At 56.9% G+C, this 22,232-nt stretch overlaps 1 protein-coding gene across 1 annotated transcript in view; it reads right to left on the reverse strand.

Moving 5' to 3' along the window:
• Positions 1 to 5,054: 5,054 nt before the first annotated feature.
• The window catches only part of DISP3 (dispatched RND transporter family member 3), a 37,689-nt gene continuing 20,511 nt past the window's right edge, over positions 5,055 to 22,232 (reverse strand). Inside the window, exons 10-21 of the mRNA XM_054447515.1 lie at positions 21,877 to 22,038; positions 19,347 to 19,460; positions 18,127 to 18,263; positions 15,978 to 16,162; positions 13,092 to 13,222; positions 12,819 to 12,991; positions 11,759 to 11,885; positions 11,080 to 11,225; positions 8,232 to 8,391; positions 7,648 to 7,761; positions 7,054 to 7,220; positions 5,055 to 6,311 (exon numbers count right to left, since the gene is read on the reverse strand). Of these exons, the coding sequence (XP_054303490.1) occupies positions 5,949 to 6,311; positions 7,054 to 7,220; positions 7,648 to 7,761; positions 8,232 to 8,391; positions 11,080 to 11,225; positions 11,759 to 11,885; positions 12,819 to 12,991; positions 13,092 to 13,222; positions 15,978 to 16,162; positions 18,127 to 18,263; positions 19,347 to 19,460; positions 21,877 to 22,038 (1,979 nt within the window). The 3' untranslated portion in view covers positions 5,055 to 5,948. The remainder of the gene's footprint in view (positions 6,312 to 7,053; positions 7,221 to 7,647; positions 7,762 to 8,231; positions 8,392 to 11,079; positions 11,226 to 11,758; positions 11,886 to 12,818; positions 12,992 to 13,091; positions 13,223 to 15,977; positions 16,163 to 18,126; positions 18,264 to 19,346; positions 19,461 to 21,876; positions 22,039 to 22,232) is intronic.

The raw sequence follows: 22,232 nt of genomic DNA on the forward strand, positions 1-22,232 counted from the left end.
ACCAGGTCATTAACAACACAGGGAAGAGGAAGTACAGCGCTGTGTGTTCATATACCAGGACGACGAACCCAGACTTGGGCACCAGTGAAGGCTTCCTGGAGGAAGCTGCGTCCTGAAGGAGAAGGGGGAGGCTATGAAGGTGTAGCAGGTGCAGGAGGAGTGTTTAGGCAGTGAGGGAGCCACAGCTCGGCACAACTGAGGAACTGAAAAGTTGGTTCTGCTGAGGCCTGAGGTGCAACGTGGAGGCAGTGACATGAGATAAAAACACAGAAGTCATTGAGACCCTAATGGGCCTGGAAGGCTGGGTGAAGCAAATTCAGTTTGATTCTGGAGGCAACAGGCAATGCTTCAGGCAATTATTGCTGCAGTAAAACTGAGAAACAAACCCCTCACACTCCATGGCTTTGCATGACAGTTACTTGTTGGTGTCAGCTGGGAGTCAGTTGACCTATACCAAGACCAGCGCAACCTGGCTCCAGGCCACACGTTGGCTCAAGTGAGTTCCATGTGTCTCTCAACCTGCTGGAACCAGTGGGCTTGCTGGGGCTTGCTCTTCCCAGGGAGGCACAGAAGCACAGGGAGGTCCCCTCGGACAGGAACTACAAGCCTGCACTGGCCTCGCTCTTGACAAGATCCCCAGGGACAACAAAAATCACATGGCTGGGCCCGACGTCAATAGGACAAGAAAACATATACCACCAGCAGTTGGAGAGGGACCAGCCAGGGACAGAATAGTTGCTATTTATCGAAGTGCTTCGCAATTCCAAGTGCATAAATGCTGTCCTGAGTTGGGAGAAATCTGTTTCATAACAACGATGATGTCGGGATGATGGTTTTAGAGGTATCGCTGTGGCCAAGCCCTTGGCAAACATCATCTTATTAAAACACGATCACGCACGATGGGTATTATTCTATTGAATGGATGGGCAAACAGGTTAAGATGGGGAATGTGACTTGCCTACATTCACATGGTTGACGGAAGCAGGGTGAGGAAGGGTTCTGTGACTGCACTGCAGGATGGCTGTATCCGAACTCCGGCCTCTTTCTGTTACCCTATGCGGCCCCCTCCCAAGCACCCCCTCTGCTCAACTACAAGGGTGCGCAAGGGAGCAGCATCAGGCAATGTCATGCTGCTCAATGCTCCAAAGCTTCTGACTGGGACTCTGGCTCTGGAGCAGGCCAGGGCGGTCCCGCCGCGTCCTGACTCAGGGAAGGCAGGGAGGGTGGCTGGCGCTGGTGCCAGCATCTCCTGGCGACGCCTCCAGGGCAGAGCAAGTCAGTTGACACTTGCTGATGCCTTCTGAACAGGGTGAGCTCCTTCTCTCCTTCCTCCCTGCTCTCTCTGCCTCCCCTCCACCCTCAGCACTGCAGCCAGAGAGAGCTTTCTAAAGAGCAAATGACAGCCACGTCTCTCCGCTGCTTACAAAATATCATCTAGATAATACATTTCCGTAGTAATATCTCTTGGCAATTTTTTTCATGTCGTTACATAGAATGCTTCCTTGTTCTTAATATGGCTACAGAATGTTCCACCATCCCTGTGCCGATGGATGCGGGGGGCTCACAGCCCTTTGCTGCACCAGACAAGCCTCTAGTGAATAACTTCCACACTTGGCCAGCGCAGGAAGTTTAGCTGCAGGATACATCCTCAGAAGCAGGATTGCTCAATCAAAAGAACTGTGAGATTGTAATTTTGATAGTGACTGCCAAATTACCCTCCACTCCAGTGGAATCTGTTCCATGCCCACCAGCAATGCGTGGCAGCCCGTGTCCCCTTAGCCCGGCCATCAGCGTGCTATCAACCTTGTAGATCTTTACTGAGTGGATAAACATAAAATGGTCTTCTGTTGTTAAAAACCTTTCATTGTAATTTCCATTCCCTCCAGGATAAAGTCCAGCTTCCTTGGGTGGACATGGGAGTTGGCACAACCTTGCCCTTCCTCAAGGCCCCTTGTCACCTGGTGGGGTGGACCTGGGCACAGCTCATGTCTCTGGACTTCAGTTGCTTAGCAGTGAAATAGGGCAAAAGCATTCCCTCTGACCAGTGCTCTAAAGATTCCGGAGAACGCACAGATTCTCGTTCAGGCAAGGCAGGCGCTCCATACACACAAGCACACATTGATACCTCCTCGTCTCCAAGGGGAAGGAGAGAGAAGCGGGGGCTCAGGGAACCTTGGCAGGGGGTAGGGGTCCCTCTCCTCTTACTCTCCTCATGCCTTTAGCTCCTCCTCTGTGCCATGCGCTGCCACCTTGGCACGCTAAATGTCTGCACATCCTCATAGACCTCGGGCTACCTGCTGTGCCCGAGCTAACAAAGAGCATCTCATTAACGCTCAGCAAAGCTCATTAAGACCATGAGCTGTGCATCAGTGGCAAAGGAAGGTCAAGGTTCTTTTCGTGGGAGTTTGCGCCTCTGGGACCCTGTGGTGCCAGTATTCACAAACAAGATGAAGGGGGATCTATTTAGAGGTAAGTAGGCAACTGGTTGTGTGGCCAGAGTTCTTGGAAACTCCCAAACATTCACAGCCTTTCCCCAGCCTGGCCGTGGCCCCGCGCCTGGAGGAACTATCACCCGCCGAGAGCTGGACAGATCAGGCACCGCACAAGGCCAGATGAGGGCCAGACAGGTCAGCTTTGATGAGACACAGACCTGCGTTGAGAATGCCATCCCCAGGGGTGACCCTGGCCAGAGGCCGGCGGGGAGGGAAGCTGCCTGGCAGCATGCTGGGTGTGCGCTCTTTCCCCTCTCTGGGCCTCTGAGTGCTCATCTGTGAAATGGGAACTCCACTCACAGGAGCATGAGGGTTACATCAGAGGTGTACATGTGCCACGGAGCCCTCGCCACCCTGGGGGAGATGACAGTGACATAGGGCCTGGCTCCTCCACCCTGGACCTGCCTGCCCAAAATCCCCACAACACGCTGAAAAGACAGAGGCCAGGGGAAGGAAGAAGAGCTGTACCACAAAAGGAGATGGGCGAGGTGAGGGTTTCTTTACAAACGGGCATTATTATTATTATTATTTATTTATTTGAGAAAGTCTCACTCTGTCTCCCAGGCCCAGTCTTGGCGCACTGCAATCTCCACCTCCCAGGTTCAAGTGATTCTTGTGCCTCAGTCTCCCAAGTAGCTGGGATTACAAATGTGTACCACCATGCCCGGCTAATTTTTGTATTTTTAGTAGAGACGGGGATTTGCCACGATGGCCAGGTTGGTTTTGGACTCTTCGCCTCCTGTGATCCACCTGCCTCGGCCTCCCAGAGTGCTGGGATTATAGGCCTAAACCACTGCGCCTGGCCAAATGGGCATTATTTGAACTGCATGCAAATGATATGCAAATGATTCTATCTCCATATTAAAACTAAGCTTTTGGGAAGGTCTCAGGACAAGCACTTGGAGATGCAGATCCTTTTTCTAAGCACCTTCTGGGGCATCCTGTCAATTTGCCAGCCCCCTCCCCTCCCCTCTGCTCCTACCAGGCTTCCTCCCACCAAGCCTGCCCCATTTCCCTTGCATAGGTGGTCGTTTGGATGAGGACTGACCCTGCAGATGTGGCCTCCTGCACATCTGGGGACCGCCACCAGTAGGTCCCAGGTCAGAACCCAGCCTGTGCCCTGATCAGCCCCTTCAGGGCTGTGTGCTTCGGGCCATGGTCCTTCCCCTCAGCCATCACGCTCTTGGCTGGGCCTCCAAGGGTCCAGGTTTTCCAGATGTTGGATGGAAAGATGCTCAGTTATGAAGCATTGTACAAACACAAGGTTATCATTCCAGATTTTCTAAGAACAGGCCTCTTGATCTGACCACCAACCTCAGACAACCCTGTAACCACCATCAGCCTTTGTTTGACTGTATTGGGGGGCTGTGAATCTTAATGGCTGAGGAAACACCCTGAGGACAGGCTGGTGGGGCTCGGAGCCTGGCTCCACCATTCAGTAGCTGCGTGATCCAAGCAAGTCAATCTCAGTTCCTTGGCTGCCCCGTGTGCAAAATGGGTGTGACAACACCTATTCCTTATGGTTAACAAGTGAGCTCACACATGGGAACCCAGCTGTGTCCCTGGAAAGATGTTGAAGTCCTAACTCCTGGATGGATACCTGTGAATGCGAGATTTGGAAATAGGCTCTTTTTAGATGATCAAGTTAAGATGAAGTCATTAAGGTGGGGCCTAATCCAGTATGCCTGGTGCCCCTCTTAGAAAGAAAGAACGTGACCTAAACAGAAACAGACTAAGGAAGTCATGTGAGGACAGAGGCAGAAGCTGGAGTGACGCCTCTTGGAGACAAGGGACAGCAAGGCTGGTTTGCTACCAACCAGCGGAAGCCAGAAAAGCAGGAGACGGACTCCCTGAAAGCCTGCAGGAAGAACCAACGCTGCCAACACCTTGCTTTTGGACATCCAGCCTCCGGAACTGTGAGAATAAACTTCTGTTGTGGAAGTCACACAGTGTGTGGAGCTTTTTCATGGCAGCTCCAGGACACGGACACAAACTCTGAGGAGAGCCTCTGGCAGTCAGTGCTGCCTGCTAGGCTCACTCATTGCTTATTTGATGCCTTTCTTCACTATGCATGGTGGGCCAAGGTCTGACAGTCCCTCAACAAACACTTGCTAAGTGGAAGACACAATGGTGTACGTCTGTCTTGCATCCCCAGGCCCCCAGTTAATATTTACAGAAGGCCAGGAGGGCTGGCCTGGAAACCCCCTTTGATGTCTTTCCCACCCGCAGGGATTCATTCCAGCTCAATCTGAGTCCACACTCATAAAGCCCAGTGGCAATATCTGTCCCCAGGGAAAGAGCTCAGTGCCCAGCACGATACTCGGCACACCAAAGGCATCCTCAAAATGCCCCCTCTGTGGAGCCAGTTGGACCCCTTAAAGAGAGAAGCATCTCTTGAACCCCACCTCCCCCAGAGCGCCCTGTGACCTGTTCCAGGAAGGTCGGTCACCCTCCAGCTCACCCACCTCTCCCTCTGGTGCCAGCCCCAGCCTTTGCGCCAGGTTCAGGCTGGGCAGCGCCCAAGGTCACTTCAACTTTAGAAACGCGGTAGAGACAGCGGTGCTTAAAATGCTCATATTAACAGCAGCGGTCTGCAATCCTGTGTCATTTTAATAGGAACCTTCTGCCATGAGCAGGCGGCAGGCACGGCAGCTCCTCCCCACAGGGGCCATCCCCCAAAACATCCACTCAGACTCAGGTGGGAAAGACGGGGGCTTAGATCCATGAGGAAAGCTGTGCTGAGCCCCAGAGCCCCCAGAGAGGGCCTTTGAGGGGCCCCTTGAGGCTGGGGTCAGGGGTAGGACACGCAGAAGCCCAAGCCGGGTCCTTCTGTCTTCTCTGGCCAGGACCAAAAGGCCCATGGAGGGCCACAGGGCCATTCAGCACTGGCCACCGTAAAGCTGAAGGGGAGGGTTGCGGGGGGAGCGGGGGTAGTGGGTGAGAGGCCCCCACCCTGGATCCACTGTGCTCTTCCTGTATGATTCCCGAGGGCAGCATGGAGCTTGGAGGCAGCTCTGGCTCTGCTACTGATCCAGCGACAGGGCAGCCACTGTGTCCTGGCGCCTCAGTTTTCACATCGGTAGAATGGGGGCCACCCTGTAATATCCACACTGGAAGGTTGTGAGCACTGAGGCAGTGTGAGAGGCAGACCCCCTACACAAATAACCTGACCCCCATGGTGACAAGGCATGGGAGGAGGGCTGGTCTCTTGGCTGGGCAAAAAGCCGAGTGTGGCTGCCAGTAGCCCGGCCTGTGGGGTGGCCGCCGTCTCCAACTCCCAGCTCCGCAAAGGCAGCGTGGTCCACACCATCTGTGTGGGTGTCAGCCTCCACGCTGGCCCGCAGGGCGCCCTGGGCCCAGGCCTGGGGACACAGCTAGCTGGAGCGGAGCTGGGAAGCAGCTCCTGTCCCCCCACCCACAGGACCAAAGATGCAAGTGTCCAGAGCCCGTCCTGGGCTATAGGGAGGCCCCTGCGGGCAGGGGAATCTTATAGCCACTCCGCAGAAGCACGAGGCAGGCACCCAGCCCCAGGGCCCCTGCCAGCAGCACGGCACCCAGGGCCTTGAAGAAGGAAGTCCGGGTCCGAGTGAAAGAGCCGGGCGCCATGATGCCCAGCAGGGCGGTGCTGACGGTCAGCGTGTAGAGGATGGACACGCCCGTGTTGAGTGCCACGATCTTGCCGAACTTGGCAAATGGGGCGATGATGCAGAAGAAGAGGGGCACTGTGGCGATGACCGTGGTGAGGGCACTGGAGACGATGGCCACACCCACATGCCGCACGGCCTCCAGCGTGCGCCACTGGCGCTGCGTTCGGGCGTCCTGGGGGGCAAGAGGAGAGCTGGGAATCCAGCCTGCCTGCGGGACCCCTCTGGCCAGCACCTGGGGAATTGTGCACCCCCGCCCCAGGCCAGGTTCCTGCTCTGTTACTGGGATGAGAGCTGCAAGCTGCTCTGTTACTGGGATGAGGCCCAACCTCTGGGTTGGGAGGGTAGGCACCAGGTGGGTGTTGCTATGGCAACAGGACGCGAGGGTCTGCACAGTAGGTCCTCATAAATGGGAGCCCTGCTTGGAACTTATTTTGTTCCTTTGACCACAGGCAGTTAAATGCGTAACTGATTTGATTTTTACATATTTGTGAATGTTTTCACACCAACGCAATTCCAAACTAAAGAAAAAAATCGTTATTAGGCCCAGAGCCGGTTTTGGCACTGAGTATGTGAACATGTCCTCACCAAGCCACCAGGGGCTGGAGCAGACTTGTGGCCTCTGGGTCATGGCTGTAAGGAGAATGAGCCATGGACTTGGGGCAGCGTGAAGCAGGCGGGCTCCCTTGGAATCCTGCGTCTGTCCAACCCTCTCATTGCTCACTTGGGGAGCCTGAGGCTGGGGGAGTGTGGACCTTAGAACTTGAGTCCCTGGGGCTTGGGGATCAGCTTTGGGAAACCTTAGTTTCTAGAACACAGCCTGCGTGGGGGTCCTGGTGCTGGGATGTTCAGCTGCCCTTGAGGGTGGGAGAAGAACCAACGCAGTGGGAGGTGGGTAAGGCGGGCAGGGTGCGCACCTCGGCCTGGTGGGGGGGCAGGTTCTCTCCAGCCAGCAGGTAGCCCTCGACCAGGTGGACGCAGTAATCCACGGAAGAGCCAACGAGGATGGACAGGGAGATGGCTTCCACGGCCCCCATCTCCCAGCCGCTCCAGTACATGATGGTCACCACCAGGCACACGATGCCTGCAAGGAGACAGCAGGGGAGGCAGCTCAGACCCCCCGCCCTGGAGGCCTCAGGGGAACAGAGGTCTGGAGTCCAGCCCCCACCCCCAGGTGACAGGAGAGACAAGGCACACTGAGGGAGGGGACAGGTGCAGCAAGGACCCCCGAGGGAGGGGACAGGTGCAGCAACACATCACTGAGCTGAGGGCTACCACCTGGGTACCCCGGCTCTGCTCCGGATCACAGACGTGCAGGAGAGACAGTCCTGTGAGCCACTGTCCCAGATGGCACCTGGCAGGTCTTGTGACCTGGGGTGGGGGTGGGGGAAGCCTCCGCCGAGATGTGACAGTGAAGGGTTCAGAGGCCTGGAGGCTACCTGGGGCCACCGGGGAGACGGCCTGTTCCCGTTCCTACCGGCCGGGTGCCCACCAGCCCCTCGCCCACGTACCCAAGATGCTGAGGAGCACGGGCAGCAGGAGCAGGATGTGGGTGGTGAACACGGCCACCGCGGCCACGCAGATGAGCAGGGATAGCACCAGGCCGCACAGGGCGCTCTGCACCCCTGCAAGGGAGGACAGGGCCTTAGTGTGCTGCTCTGTGGGCGGTCGCAGCAAGCTGTGCTGCTAGGGTGAGCCCTTGACCTCTCTGAGACTCCAATTCCCAGTCTGTAAAACGGGGTCATAACAGGACCTACCCTACTGGCCTTGTTTGGAGTTGAAGAGAACACGGGCCAGGCCCTCAGCCCGGAGCCTAGGCACCTAGGAGGGGCTGGTAACTGGCAGCTGCCACCATGGTCATGACTGTTACTTTTTAGGTGGCCAAAGTCCAGATCAGAGAACGTGGCCAGATGCCCCCGACAGGAGAGGACCCAAACTCCAGCCTCTGATCAATGTCCCAGCCACCGTGCCACCCGGTTTCCCCAGGGCTCTTGGCCAGGATGGAGAGTGTGACTCAGGCCGCTCTGTGCCCTCCCGGCCCCAGGTCCCTCTGCCTCCTGCCCACCCAGGGTGGAGGGGCGAGGCTGCCGCTTGCCTACGATTTCCATGAATATCTGCTTCCAGTGCTCGCAGGTCTGGAAGCCCCGGCGCAGGGCTGAGCCCTCAGGGAAGGCCTGCAGCTGCTGCTGGAGGAAGCTCTCCCAGCGCAGGTAGTCCGAGTAGGTCTGGAAGGAGGATTTGCCTTTGTACGTTGTCTGTGGGGGGAGACGTGAGCTGGTGAGACAGGCAGGGGCTGTGGCCCACCCGCCCTTCTCAGGCATGGCTGGTCTGTTCTGTGGCCACCAATGGAGTGCTGCGTGTGTTGGGGAGGGTATGAACAACGATTCAATCCAAAATGAGTCCCCACCAGCTTCTGGAGGCATCATGTGATTGTGACAGCAGCACTGGTGCACATGCAACCACAGTCCCTGCCCACCAGAACCCCCTTCAGCTCCCAGGGCCCCCCCACGCTCTCCTGTCCACACAGAGTGCATGCTGTTCCCTCTGCCTGCTCAGCCAGTTCCTGCTCATCCTTCAGGGCTTTCTGGGGTTCCATCTCCTCCAGGAAGCCTTCCTTGATGCTCCAAGGTGGGCCTCCTTAGTGTCTCCAAACCCTCAGTGCTTCCCCTGCTCTTGTCACTGCCTGGCAACCTGCCTGGCCCTGGCAGGTGGGACTGTGAATTGCAAGGGCAGGAGCAGCCTGGCTGGCCCACAGTGCCCAGCCCCGAGGGGTGCTCATGGATGATGAATGAGAGAAATAGGCACTCGCCCTGCTCTAAAAGATTCTTAAGGTATCTGCTCATCAATTCTGCTCTTGCTGAGCACAAGCCAGTTCACGGTAGGTCTGCGTGCGTGTGTGTGTGTGCGCGTGCGTGTCTGAGTGCTGGTGGGGTCAGCTTGGAAGTGGGCGCCTTGCCGTGTGGTGAGCCTGAGTGGGGACTTCTCTCCTCCCTGGAACTGCCTGGGGCTTCAGCCTGCAGAGGGAGGTGAGTTCTGACACTTGCTGCAACATGGTGAACCTTGCACTGAGTAAAATGAACCAGTCACCAGCTGGGCGCAGTGGCTCACGCCTGTAATCCCAGCACTTTGGGAGGCCAAGGTGGGCGGATCACCTGAGGTCAGGAGATCGAGACCAGCCTGGCCAACATGGTGAAACCCTGTCTCTACTGAAAACACAAAAAATTAGCCAGGCGTGGTGGCGCACGCTTGTAATCCCAGCTACTTGGGAGGCTAAGGTAGGAGAATTGCTTGAACCCGGGAGGCCGAGGTGGCAGTGAGCCAAAATTGCGCAACTGCACTCCAGCCTGGGCGACAGAGTGAAACTCCATTAAAAAAAAAAAAAGAACCAGTCACCAAAGGACAAACACCGTATGATTCCATTCACATGAGGCCCCCAGAGTTGTCAAATTCATGGAGAAAGTAGAATGGTAGATGCCAGTGGCTGTGGGAGGGGAGAGGGGGAGTTAGTGTTTACTAGGGACAGAGCTTCAGTTTGGAAAGACAAAGAAAGCTCTGCAAGTAGATGATGGTAATGGTTGCATAACAGTGTGAACATACTTAATGCCACAGAGTTGTATGCTTAAAAATGGTTCAGGCCAGATGCCGTGGTTCATGCCTGTAATCTCAGCACTTTGGGAGGCCGAGGTGGGTGGATCACCCAAGGTCAGGAGTTCGAGACCCGCCTGGCCAATATGGTGAAACCCTGTCTCTACCAAAAAATAAAAATAAAAAAAATTAGCTAGGCGTGATGGTGTGCGCCTGTAGTCCCAGCTACTGGGGAGGCTGAGGTGGGAGAACTGCTTGAACCCGGGAGGTGGAGGTTGCAGTGAGCCAAGATCGTGCCATTGCACTCCCACTCCAGCCTGGGTGACAGAGTGAGACTCTGACTCAAAACAAACAAACAAACAAACAAACAAAAACCCGGTTAAGATGGTCAATTTTACCTTATGTATATTTTACCACAGCAAAAAAAACATAACCTAAAAAAGACCCATCTGGGGCTTTGAACTGGTGTCTGCATTTGCCTGGGGGCTCGCTGAGGGCTCTGAGGCCCTCCTGGCTGGTGGGCTGGTTTCATTGCTTGTGCAATGAGTTAACACAAATACATAGTGGGAAAGAAGTCAGGGCGGGGGGCCAGAGGAGAATTACCTCCCTGGTTAAGCTGTCACATTGATTCTTAGTCCCCAGATTTTCCCAAGTGTTCTTATCTCCAACACCTGCCAGAGGGGTGCAGGGATCTTCAACCTGCTCCTACAGATGAGGCCAGAGGGGATGAGTAACTTGCTCACGGACACAGAGCACACCAGGATCCCAGCAAGGATTGAGCCCAGGTCTCTGCATGGAGGCAGCAGGGACGGACTTGCCAAGCTTGGGAGAGCCACGTGCCAGGGCCGAGAGTCCCCACAGTGCCCAGGTCAGGAGTGTGTGCATGTGTGGGTATGTGCACACAGGTGTGCCTATGCCTCCTTGGGCAGAGCCCAGCGAGAGTCCAGGGGTGACAGAGGCAGCAGGAAGGTACGGGGGATGGCCAGACTCAGGGTCTGGGGCCCCAACCTGGCCTCCCACAGTGGCAGAGGGGGGCATCCTGGACTTCCACCGGCCCCTACAGACCAGAGACTAAAAAATACCGTGGATCTCCGGTTGGTGGAGAGGGAGGGAAGGGGAAGGGTGGGCGGAAGGGAACTGGCAGGCCGCCCATGGGGAAGAAAGGGCAGAGCTCTGCAGTTAGGCGGCCTGGTTTCGCACTCGACACTGACACCCACTAACTGTGTGACCTCCGGCAAGTCACTCCACCTCTGTGGGCCTCAGCATCTCCCCCCGATCTGGGAAGAGGGCTGGGATCAGAGGTGGCACACCCAGGGCAAGTACACAGCATGGCACCCAGCGAGGCTGCCTGGGCTCACCGACTCGAAAGCCATGGAGATCCACTGCACGCGGCCCTCCCTGACGCCCACTGCCCCGTGGGACAGCTGCCCCGGGAGCAGGTTGGGTTCGGGCAGCTCCTTGCACTCAGGGTGCAACATCTGCAGGAAGGAGGAGGTGCTGTAGCCTGAGGGGAGAGGCAAGAAAGGGAGTGGATGGTGGCCCTGGAAGAGCCTGTCCCCCTGCATCACACCTGTGCCCACACACTCACGTACCTCTGAGGCTTAGAGTGCTTGTAACCATTGGCAATGGCATTGGGAAACCTACAACATGCATTTGCCATCGGGGTGGAACATGACATGTGGGCCCCTCCCAGGGACACCCCGGCGGTGACCTCATCCACATTGGCTGTGGGCCAGCCCCTGGCCCCACCCACTAATTTTGGAAAAGCTACTCCTGCAGATGGACCCCACATCCCACACACGTGCACCTCTGCACCAGTCCTGTTGACACACAAGCTTGCTCACATCCAAAAACCCTCGACTGCCGGCACACACCCCACCCTGGTGTGGACACACTCAGCACAGATACACATCTGCAAAAGACCCCCACATGCCAGACACTGTGTCCTTCGGGCTGTCTACCTTGGACCACGGCCTCTGTGCCTCCCCAATCAGTCCATCCTCCCTTGGAGGAACCAGCTCCCCACACCCCACACACCTGAAGGCAGGCACTGGGCCCCGCCCGGCTTCACCAGCTCGGAGTTGGCTGCAATGGCCTTGCAGAGGCGACACAGGTGCCCAATTTCCTTGAAGAGGTCAAAGCTGCTGTCGTAGACAACACTACCCTTTCCCAAGGAGACACAAGCCGGCCCAGGTCGCTCAGTGAGATGGGGACTCAGTCCTGGGTGCTCACCCCCAACCCCGGGGAAGAACCTCCAGCAGCTTCCTGCTACCTGTCACCCTCACGTTGCCAGTCTCCAACTGCTCACCCACTGCCCCACCCTAACCCTCTGCCCTGCCCCCGCCAGCATCTTCTGCTCCCATCACTGCCCACCCCACACAGGACCCTCTGTCTCACCTCCTCCCCTTCCCTCACCACCTTCTCACCTGGACTTCTTGCTTTTCTCCCCACCCTTCCAGACAGCCACATCCTCACTGTCCTGCAGGACCTGCCTGGTCCCCCCACGCCTGCTCCAAGCGCCTGCAGACGCCCAGTGTTGACTGAGCACGCAGATCTCCTCCGCACCTTGCCCCCGACTTACTCCATGGCTGCCATTCCCATGTACCCCGCTGGGCTGTGACTAATAAAGGCAAAGGACACCCGCCTGTCCTTCCTCCTAGGAATCCTTAGCACCCACTACGTGCCCAGAACAGTCCCGGCTCAACCAGTGCTTTCAAAAACTGAAGAGCCTCACATTGGACAGGAGTGCATTGAGGGAGGGAGGCCTCAGAGAGGAGAAAGCCACAGCCGAGCGCAGAGGAAGGGGGAAGGCAAGGAGGTGTCCACCTGGATTGCCCTCTCTCCATTCCAGTCCCTCACGGGCATCCAGCTGGGGCCCTAAATCCAGATTCCTGGGTGAGTCTAAGAGGTCAACGCTGTTGAGTCCTCAAGAAAAACCGGACCCCCAGGAGCGCATCGAGGTTCTGTCTGGGCTAGAGAAGCCATCGAGGAGCCAAGAGGGGGTGTGAGGAGCTGGACATGGTTCCCTGGACAGGTGCTTATTTGCAAGACTGTTGCAGCTGGGGCCCTCGGCATCTGCCCGACGCGTGCCCCGTACCAGGTCTCCAATGACGTGGTTGTCCACCTGCCGAGTGTGGTTGACGCCAATAATGCCAAAGACCACGAAGACCATGGCCCCGGTATCCACTAGTGGCCGCACCGCTGGCTTCCCACAGCCTGTGTTCACGCAGGGGTTGAAGCCAAAGGTGGCCGAGAGACGGGCCTTGGACACTGCGAACAGGGAGTCAGAGCTGTAAGCGAAGTCGGGGTCCAGCTCTTGAGTCCCGAGGTCTCAGATCCTGAGGTCCCCCCCTGTGTGCCCCTGCCATACCTTTCTCACTAGGCACAAAGAAGAAGCCTTTGGTAGGCCCATCGGGGCTGGAGCTGAGCAGGCAGCCAGGGGGTGCCATGCACACGCGCCCGTGGAAGGGGGGCTTGTGGGACTGGGCGAAGTACAGCTTCCTGTGGAGGCAATGCAGGCCGGGCTGAGGCCGGAAAGGCCAGGAGGAGTCAGGGGAGGCGAGGCCAGCGGGCCAGGGTTGGGACTGGGGCTGGGGCGTCATAGGGTCTGGACTTGGGCTCTGCCCTGGCATGAAGATTTGTTCTCAGGTTGAGGGCTGGGGAAAGTGCCCTGGGCTGGGGGTCTGGAGGTTGTTCTAAGCCCCGCCCCTGCCAAGGCTGACTATGGGAACCTAGTAAAGGCCCTGCTCCTCTGCCTCAGTCTCCCCACAGGAGTCATGAAAGGTGGAGAAGACCAGCAGCTTTCAAACTGTCCCCAGGGGGTACGAGGGTTCAGGAGGGACCCCAGGGACAACCCTAGCAGTCCTCGCTCAGAAGCCCCCAGCCTTGCCTCAACCCCAACAGTTAGGGAGTCTCTAGATTCTATAGGAAGGAAGGGCTCCAGGGTCAACAGCTGGCTAACCACTAGACCCAGTGTACTTCAAAGTTCTTTCTAGAATGTTTCCAGCTTATCCAGGCAGCCTGCCTGACCCCTGGCCACTGATGTGTCTGTGCAGAGTGAGCCCAGCCTGGGGCTCAGGGGAGGACAGGCAGAGGGGTCCCCACCCCCGAGTCAGGGTCCCAGGCTGGAAAGGACCCAGTGGGTGCTGCTCTGCCATTCCCTGGCGCCCAAGCTGCAGCCCTCAGCCCCATGCAGAGTTCAGGCTCCTGTGGATGTTTGACACTCCAAAGCTAGCCCCGTCAGAGACCAGTCTCCATGTGTCACCGAGCCCCAATGGAGACCACAGTCCCCATGTATCACCGAGTTCTGTCAGAGACCACAGTCCCTGTGTGTCACCGAGCCCCGTCAGAGACCACAGTTCCCGTGTATCACCGAGTTCTGTCAGAGACCACAGTCCCTGTGTGTCATCGAGCATGGCCTTGTACCACTGTTCTCCACCACAATGACAGTGAGGCTATTTCTTTCAGAGCACGTATCATAGTTTGTAATGATATTGCTGTTTACTTGTTAGCGGCCTGTCTCCCGCTAGACGGCCCGAGGGCAGGAGTCACATCTGTCTTTGTCACTACCATATCCCTAGCACAGTGCCAGCACAGTTGAAGCCCACAGTTTGTTAAATCAGTGAACGGCGGAGAGAGGAGACCTTTGGCTAATATGGCCTCCACAGATAAACGGAGTTGTTATCTGCACAGATGCAGGGCTGTGTTTACAACATGGGGAATGAAACCCCAGAAAAGGTGCCCCTGGATGGCGTGGAGACCCCGAGAGCACAGAATGCAGCCTCTGACTCGGCATGTAGTGGGGACCCGACTTCACACTGGGCGCTAGCAGGGACTGGGCCTGTGGCAAGTGAATACAACAGGGGTCCTCCCCTCGCTCTCCTTCCAGCGGAAGGGGCGGGGGCATTAAATAAACATTTTCTGAATTAATGATATATTTAGAGTGTGGGTGAGTGCCTTGTCAAGGAAGTGCGGAGTGTACTCATTCATTCATTCAGCAAGTACTTATTTGTACCTACTATGCCAGACACCGTGACAGGTGCTGGGGAGGCGGCACCAAATGAGACGGCCAAGGTGCTACCACAGGATGCCTGTGTGCTCCTGTGGGAAGACAGGTAACACTGCAGGTCAGCATGGTGGCAGGTGGCAATGGGGCCAGGAGAGCAGTGGGTGATGTATGGAGAGAGGCTGGATGTGGCACTTGGAGAGGGACAGCCTCTCCCAAGAGGTGACTTTTGGACAGGGACTTGAATCTTGAGAAGTTGTCTCGCACTTGAGGAGCGGGGGAAAGCATTCTAGGCACAGAGAACAGCAAATGCAAAGGGCCTGAGATGGAAAGGGGCCTGGTATGCCAGAGGGACAGTCAGGTAGCCACTGCAACCCCTGAGGAGCTATCAAGGTAGGGAGAAGCTCCCGGGCCCGTCTCTTTGCCAATGTTCTCCACTCCCCAGCCCTGGGCAGAGACCCATCTGAGCAGGTAGGTGGAAATGGACAGATGGACAGCAGTTTCTTTTTCTCTAATTTTTTTTTTTTTTTTTTTTTTTGAGACGGAGTCTTGCTCTGTCGTCCAGGCTGAAGTGCAGAGGCGTGATCTTGGCTCACTGCAACCTCTACCTCTGGGTTCAAGTGATTCTCCTGCCTCAGCCTCCTGAGTAGCTGGGACTACAGGTGCGTGCCACCATGCCCGGCTAATTTTTTGTATTTTTAGTAGAGAAGGGGTTTCACCGTGTTAGCCAGGATGGTCTCGATCGGCTGACCTCGTGATCCGCCCACCTCGGCCTCCCGAGGTGGGATTACAAGCATGAGCCACCGCACCTGGCCAGCAGTTTCTTAAAGGGATCTGCTGGCATCCCTCAGGACTGGGTGCAGTGGCTCACGCCTGTAGTCCCAGCACTTTGGGAGGCCAAGGCAGGTGAATCACCTGAGCTCAGGAGTTTGAGACCAGCCTGGCCAACATGGCAAAACCCCATCTCTACTAAAAATACAAAAATTAAGCAGGTACCAGTGGTGGTGCATGCCTGTAATCCCAGCTATTCAGGAGGATGAGGCAGGAGAATCACTTGAACCTGGGAGGCAGAGGTTACAGTGAGCCAAGATTGTGCCACTGCACTCCAGCCTGGGCAACAGAGTAAGAAAAAAAAAAAAAAGTGAGGGGGCCTGCTGGCATCCCTCACGTGAAAAGAAGAGAGAAAAGAGAGAAAAGGGCAAAGAAGCAGCCGGGCTGATGGGCACCGGCTTGTCTGCCAGGCTCTGTTACCGGGTGTGCTGCTGCTCCTTGGTGGCCACGTAGAAGCTGAAGTCAAACTTCCAGCCCCGCTTGGCATCACAGGCCAAGGTCGTCAGCATCCACTTGCGGGAGGGGCTCGCCGCCTGGAGCAGCCCTACTGTAGACATACAAGCGGTCAGCTTCTTGGTGAAGTTACCAAAAGGCGCTCTATACACCTAAGCAGTGGGTTGACAGAGACAAGACACGTGACTCGGGGGGGCTGCCTCAGCCCGGGCCAGGCTCAGGCTCCGTCCCCTCCCTCCTCGGCATAGTTCACCCTGTCCCAGTCCTCGGAGTCGGGGACAGAGCCCTGGGCAGAGGCTTGGGAGGCCTGGGTTTGAGTTCAGCACTTGGGCAAATCCCTTCCTCCCTCTCTAAGCCTCGTTTCTTCCTTCAACAATCGTTCACTGAATGTCTGTCCCATGCCAGGCATTGTGCCAGGCTCTGAGGGGCACGGTCCCTGACCTCTTGGAGCTGGCAATGAGGATGGCTTCCAAGAATAAGGAAGATAAGACAGGATAAATGGCAGGGAGAGGACCTGACCTCTTGGAGCTGGCAATGAGGATGGCTTCCAAGAATAAGGAAGATAAGACAGGATAAATGGCAGGGAGAGGACCTGACCTCTTGGAGCTGGCAATGAGGATGGCTTCCAAGAACAAGGAAGATAAGACAGGATAAATGGCAGGGAGAGGACCTGACCTCTTGGAGCTGGCAATGAGGATGGCTTCCAAGAACAAGGATGATAAGACAGGATAAATGGCAGGGAGAGGACCTGACCTCTTGGAGCTGGCAATGAGGATGGCTTCCAAGAATAAGGAAGATAAGACAGGATAAATGGCAGGGAGAGGACCTGACCTCTTGGAGCTGGCAATGAGGATGGCTTCCAAGAGTAAGGAAGATAAGACAGGATAAATGGCAGGGAGAGGACCTGACCTCTTGGAGCTGGCAATGAGGATGGCTTCCAAGAGTAAGGAAGATAAGACAGGATAAATGGCAGGGAGAGGACCTGACCTCTTGGAGCTGGCAATGAGGATGGCTTCCAAGAATAAGGAAGATAAGACAGGATAAATGGCAGGGAGAGGACCTGACCTCTTGGAGCTGGCAATGAGGATGGCTTCCAAGAATAAGGAAGATAAGACAGGATAAATGGCAGGGAGAGGAGGGCAAGGCGAGAAAGGCGCCGGGGCAGGGCTCTGTGGGGCCCGACAGGCGTGTCGAGACCTGAACAAGCACGAAGGAGTCAGCCACGCACGAAGCTGAAGGAAAAGCTTTTCAGGCAGTGGGAACAGCACATGCGGAGGCTTAGAGGCAAGAAAAGCCTCAGAGACCTCATCTTCCAAATGGAAATATAAATCCTGAACAAACGAATTGGCACATGTCCCTGTCACCATGGAGGGCATGTACCATGTTAAAGAAACACAAATGAGCCTGGGCAACACAGAGAGAGCCCGTCTCTACAAAAGATAAAAGACAAAATTAGCTGGCGTGGTGGTGTGTGCCTGTGGTTGCAGCTACTGAGGAGGCTGATGAGAGAGGATGGCTTGAGCCCAGGAGGTCGAGGCTGCAGTGAGCTATGATCATGCCACTGCACTCCAGCCTGGGTGACAGAGCAAGCCCCTGTCCTCCCCCCACCCCCAAAAAAAAGAAAAAGAAAAGAAATACAAATGACCCCCATGAAGGGGAAAACTCAAGTCTGGGCTTGGGGACTCCTTTCTGCAGCGCTGGAGCAGCTACCAAGGACAGCAAGATTCCTGGCCACCACTGCCTGAGGAGGGACTGCACCCAGGCGTTCTGCACGGCACAGGCCTCACCTCACACACCTCCAACAATGCTGGCTGGTGCTTGTCGCATCCCCATGTCACAGATGAGGAAACTGAGGCTCAGAGAGTAAGTAATCTGCCCAAAGGCACACAGTTAATAAATGGCAGAGCCAGGATTTGAATCCAGGCCTGGCTGACTCAGAAGCCCACGCTGCCACCACTCGGCAGGTCCCTGTCATAGACATGGCTGGTTTAGGGGAGGGGGGTCTTCATCCTCAAAGCTGCTTCTCCCTCCCTATGTGGCCAGTGTCCGCCAGTGTGGCCCTGAGAGCCCCCCACCACCCCCAGTGGCGGCTCACTTCACGACAGCCCAGGCTCACCTGGAAGGAGGGCACCTCTCCATCCCCAGGCGACACAGCCTGCCAAGGGGCAGGCAGGCTGGCATTGAGGGAGAGCCTGTAGACAGCGGGGTGGCCTTGACTCTTCACTTTGGAGATGTACACAGTGCCTGGGAAATCTACAGACAAATAAGGGATGAAAGAGGGGTGGACTTGACCTCGACTGGCTTCTCCTGACCCTGGAGCAGCCCACCCTCAGCTCTGTCGACTAACAAGCTCAGTCCTGGCCTTGGGCTCATCTCAAAATGCTGGCTGTGCCCCTCTCTACTGGACCAGGTCCATGGCAATAATAGTGGGGGAGGTGGTGGGCACTGGATGGGGTGGCAGGGATGGTGGGGGAGATAGTGGGCACGGGGATGGGGTGGCAGAGATGGTGGGGGAGATAGTGGGCACGGGGATGGGGTGGCAGAGATGGTGGGGGAGATAGTGGGCATGGGGATGGGGTGGCAGAGATGGTGGGGGAGATAGTGGGCACAGGGATGGGGTGGCAGAGATGGTGGGGGAGGTGGTAGTCACTGGGATGGGGTGGCAGGGATGGTGGGCACAGGGATGGTGGACACAGGGATGGGTAGGAGGGATGGTGGGGGAGGTAGTGGGCACAGGGATGGGGTAGGAGGGATGGTGGGGGAGGTGGGCACTGGATGGGGTGGTACAGATGGTGGGGGAGGTGGTAGTCACGGGGATGGGGTGGCCTAGATAGCGGAGGTGACAGTGATGGAGGGCATCCTGGTGAAAATGTGCTAGTGTTGGTACAGGGCTGGTGCTGGGAGTGACAGTAGTAGGACAGAGGTGGCAACAGTGCCATAGGGTGACAGGGACAGACACAGCTGCCTGATGGGGCATTCATTCCCCCAGTACACTTGTCCCAGCACCCACCTCTGAGGGAGACTCCAGCAGGGACAAGCCAGTGTTCAGGGCCCAGGATGCCCGCCTCTGCCCCTGGACACTCAGGATGGCTTTGGTGCACAGGGAGGCTTTGGGGGCACCACAGACCAGGGTGTCGCGGGAGCCTACTGTCCCGGCGGGATGGCAGGTGAGGGCCCCAAATTCACCCCCCATCCCCCTAGCTCCTCTGCAGTGACCAGGAACACACAATCTCCTTCTTGAAGGAGAATCCAGAAGGAATTTTATCTGCTCCCCTTACAGGGCCTTCAACCCTAGCACCAGGGAGGATTTCCCTGCCCTCCACCCCCAGTGCTCACCCTGCAGGGTGGCCTCAGGCCGGCTGGCCCAGGGGACCCCTGAGCCTCGCCTCTTCTTCTCCAGGGATGTCCGGATGTTGTTCTGCAGGCTGTGGGGCTTCTCCTGGAACAGACCTGCCCCCCAACGCCATGTCAAGGACAGAAGGACAGCAGGACAGCAGGACATCCCAGCCTGGGCCCGATGGGCAGAGGGAAGAGGCTGGGATCTGAGACAGTCTCAGGAACTGGGGCCCAGGGACTGGAGGGGGTGGGTGTCAGGGGTCAGAAAGAAACTAGGAAGAACTTTTAAAAAATCAAATACCAAATTTACAGGAATTTTAGGCCCAGAGAAATGCACCATCAGCCTGCCCAGAGAAAAACACTGCAACGCTCCCTGCTCACCCTCTCTGTGCCACTCTGCCCCCTGCTCGCCCTCTCTGTGCCAATCTACCCCCTGCTTGCCATCTCTGTGCCACTCTGCCCCCTTGCTGGCCCTCTCTGTGCCACTCTGCCCCGTGCTCACCCTCTCTGTGCCACTCTGCCGCCTCTGTCGGGTGGAGATGATGCCACACTTCCCTCGGGGGTGGGACATCACATCCTCTGCATCCAATTAACAGGAGTGACTGTTAGAGTGACCCAAGGTCATCAGCTGGCAGACATGGTGGGAGACATATACTCCTGTTTTGCCTCAAGCGTTGTGTGTTAGCCCTTTCTTTGGGTTTTTTAAATTAGAAATGAGAGAACTATACCTTCAAAGTTTTAATCCTCACAGCCATCCTGAGGCTGTTCCCATGAACCCCACTTGATGGAGTGGAAAGCAGACGTGAAGGGACCTGCCCAGGGAGGGACTCACAGCCCTGTTGGGTTCTGGCCTCGCCTGCCCTTTGTAAAGCCGAAGCACTCTGCTGTACTCTGAAGGGGTCCCTCCAAGAGGCAGTTCCCAGAGGAAGAGGCACAGGGAGTAGGGGCTGGGCTCTGGCTGGGCTCTGGCTGGGCTCTGGCTGGGTCCTGGCTGGGCTCTGGCTGGGGTCCTGGCTGGGCTGTGGCGGGGGTCCTGGCTGGGCTCTGGCGGGGGTCCTGGCTGGGCTCTGGCTGGGTCCTGGCTGGGCTCTGGCTGGGTCCTGGCCCCAGATGTTGTCAGGGAGCTTCGGGGTTTGTCCATCTGCGGAAGGGGAGCAGGCCCTTTGGGTGGGCAGGAGGTCTGTGGCAGCGGTGATGATGGGGAGCAATGCCACGTCCTGGCAGTGGAGGAGAGGAGCTGAGGACGTGGCCAGGGCTGGCTCCGAAGTGCGAGGGGCTCTTCTGGTGCCTCTCGGAGCTGCAGTGGATTATCACTCATTTGGCTGCTATTACCAAGGGGAATGCCAGGTTAATCTCAGCACCGCCCTAATTAACTAAAGGCAATTACAGCACCAGCAGATCTGCTCCTGTGAGCTGGAAGCACTCACCCAGGCGTCTTCTCATTTGGTTTCTAACTGCCCTGGCAAAGTCAGATGACCTTGGGTTGACTTCGCCTGCTCCCTCTGTAAAACGCGGCCTGGGCCAGCTACCTCAAAATCAAGGAGCCATCTCTATCTTTCCTCCTGGCTCATTCCCGACTCCCACTCCGTCACCAAGTCCTATGGAAAGCACCTCCTAAAAACCTCTTGACTCCACCATCGCTGCCGTCAGCACGCTGGTCCCAGCATCAACAACTCTCAGCATCCCAGCTAGCTTCCACCCCAGTGCCCCAATCCACCTCCACACAGCACGTGGGAGATTCCCTCACCCCGCTTCTCCACTTAAACCACGTGACTAGTTTCCAGTGACAATCAGAATAAAATCCAGACCCCTCACTTCAGCCCACCTGCCCTATCCCAGTCCACTGGGCCAGCCTTAGCTCCTGCAACTGCCTCTCTCAAACGTGGCATTGGTTTTTCCCACCTCTGGTGCTCTCCTCTGCCTAGACTCCTGCCTCCTCTCCCCTCTCAGCCTGGCTAACCCCTTCTCCTCTCCCCTCCCAGCCTGGCTAACCCCTCCTCTTCCCTCCTTTCTCTTCCCAGCCTGGCTAACCCCACCCCTTCCCTCTCTCCCCTCCTCAACTGGCTAACTCCTCCTCTTCCCTCCTCTCCCCTCCCCACCTGGTTAACCCCTCTTCTTTCCTCCTCTCCCCTCCCAGCCTGGCTAACTCCTCCCCATTCTTGTGAGTTCTGGCCTAGACGTTACTTCCTCCAGGAAGCCTTCCATGATGTGGGCCTCTAAGACACCCTATTCTTCCTCCACCAAAGCTCAGATCTACTATTACAGTGACCAGTCCCTAGAGCTAGAATGTGAACTCCCTGAGCTTGGGAAGCCTATGCCTCCCCCACAGTACCTCCCCAGAGCCAGCACCCAGCAGGCACCCAGCAGGCATCTGTTGAATGAACTGTGGGAACATGGGGACTCAGAGGGGAGTGGGATTTGCCTGAGGTCAGGCACTGATGGGGACCCTGGATCCTGCATCTCTCAGACCAACAGCCTTTGGGACCTGGACACCTGAGCGGGCCGGGGACGGCCTGGCTGGAAGCCTCACCTGAACAGGTGATGCAGGAGATGCCCTCGGCGCTCAGGTTGTACTTGAGGTCCAGCAGCACCTGGATGTTGGTATCAGGCCGGAAGAGTAGCGGGGCCCGGCTGGCGGGGCGGAGCCGGCTGGCGAACACCAGGGACAAGATGAGGATGGAGACGAACAGCCCTGTGAGGAAAGGGCGCTACACCAGGCGGGGCTGGGCCCAGGTGGTCCATTCCCAGCGGGGCTCCAAAGTGCCAGGAGACAGCTGCTCTGGTTGTTGGGGGGCGGGTGTCCTAAGGGCACGGGGGAAGGCCCTGCATGCCAGCCCGTGGGCAAAGCTTGCTGGGGATGGTCCTACAGGGCCAGGGATCAGTGGC

The sequence above is a fragment of the Pongo pygmaeus genome, chromosome 1, assembly GCF_028885625.2.
Source record: "Pongo pygmaeus isolate AG05252 chromosome 1, NHGRI_mPonPyg2-v2.0_pri, whole genome shotgun sequence".
Lineage (NCBI taxonomy): Eukaryota > Metazoa > Chordata > Mammalia > Primates > Hominidae > Pongo > Pongo pygmaeus.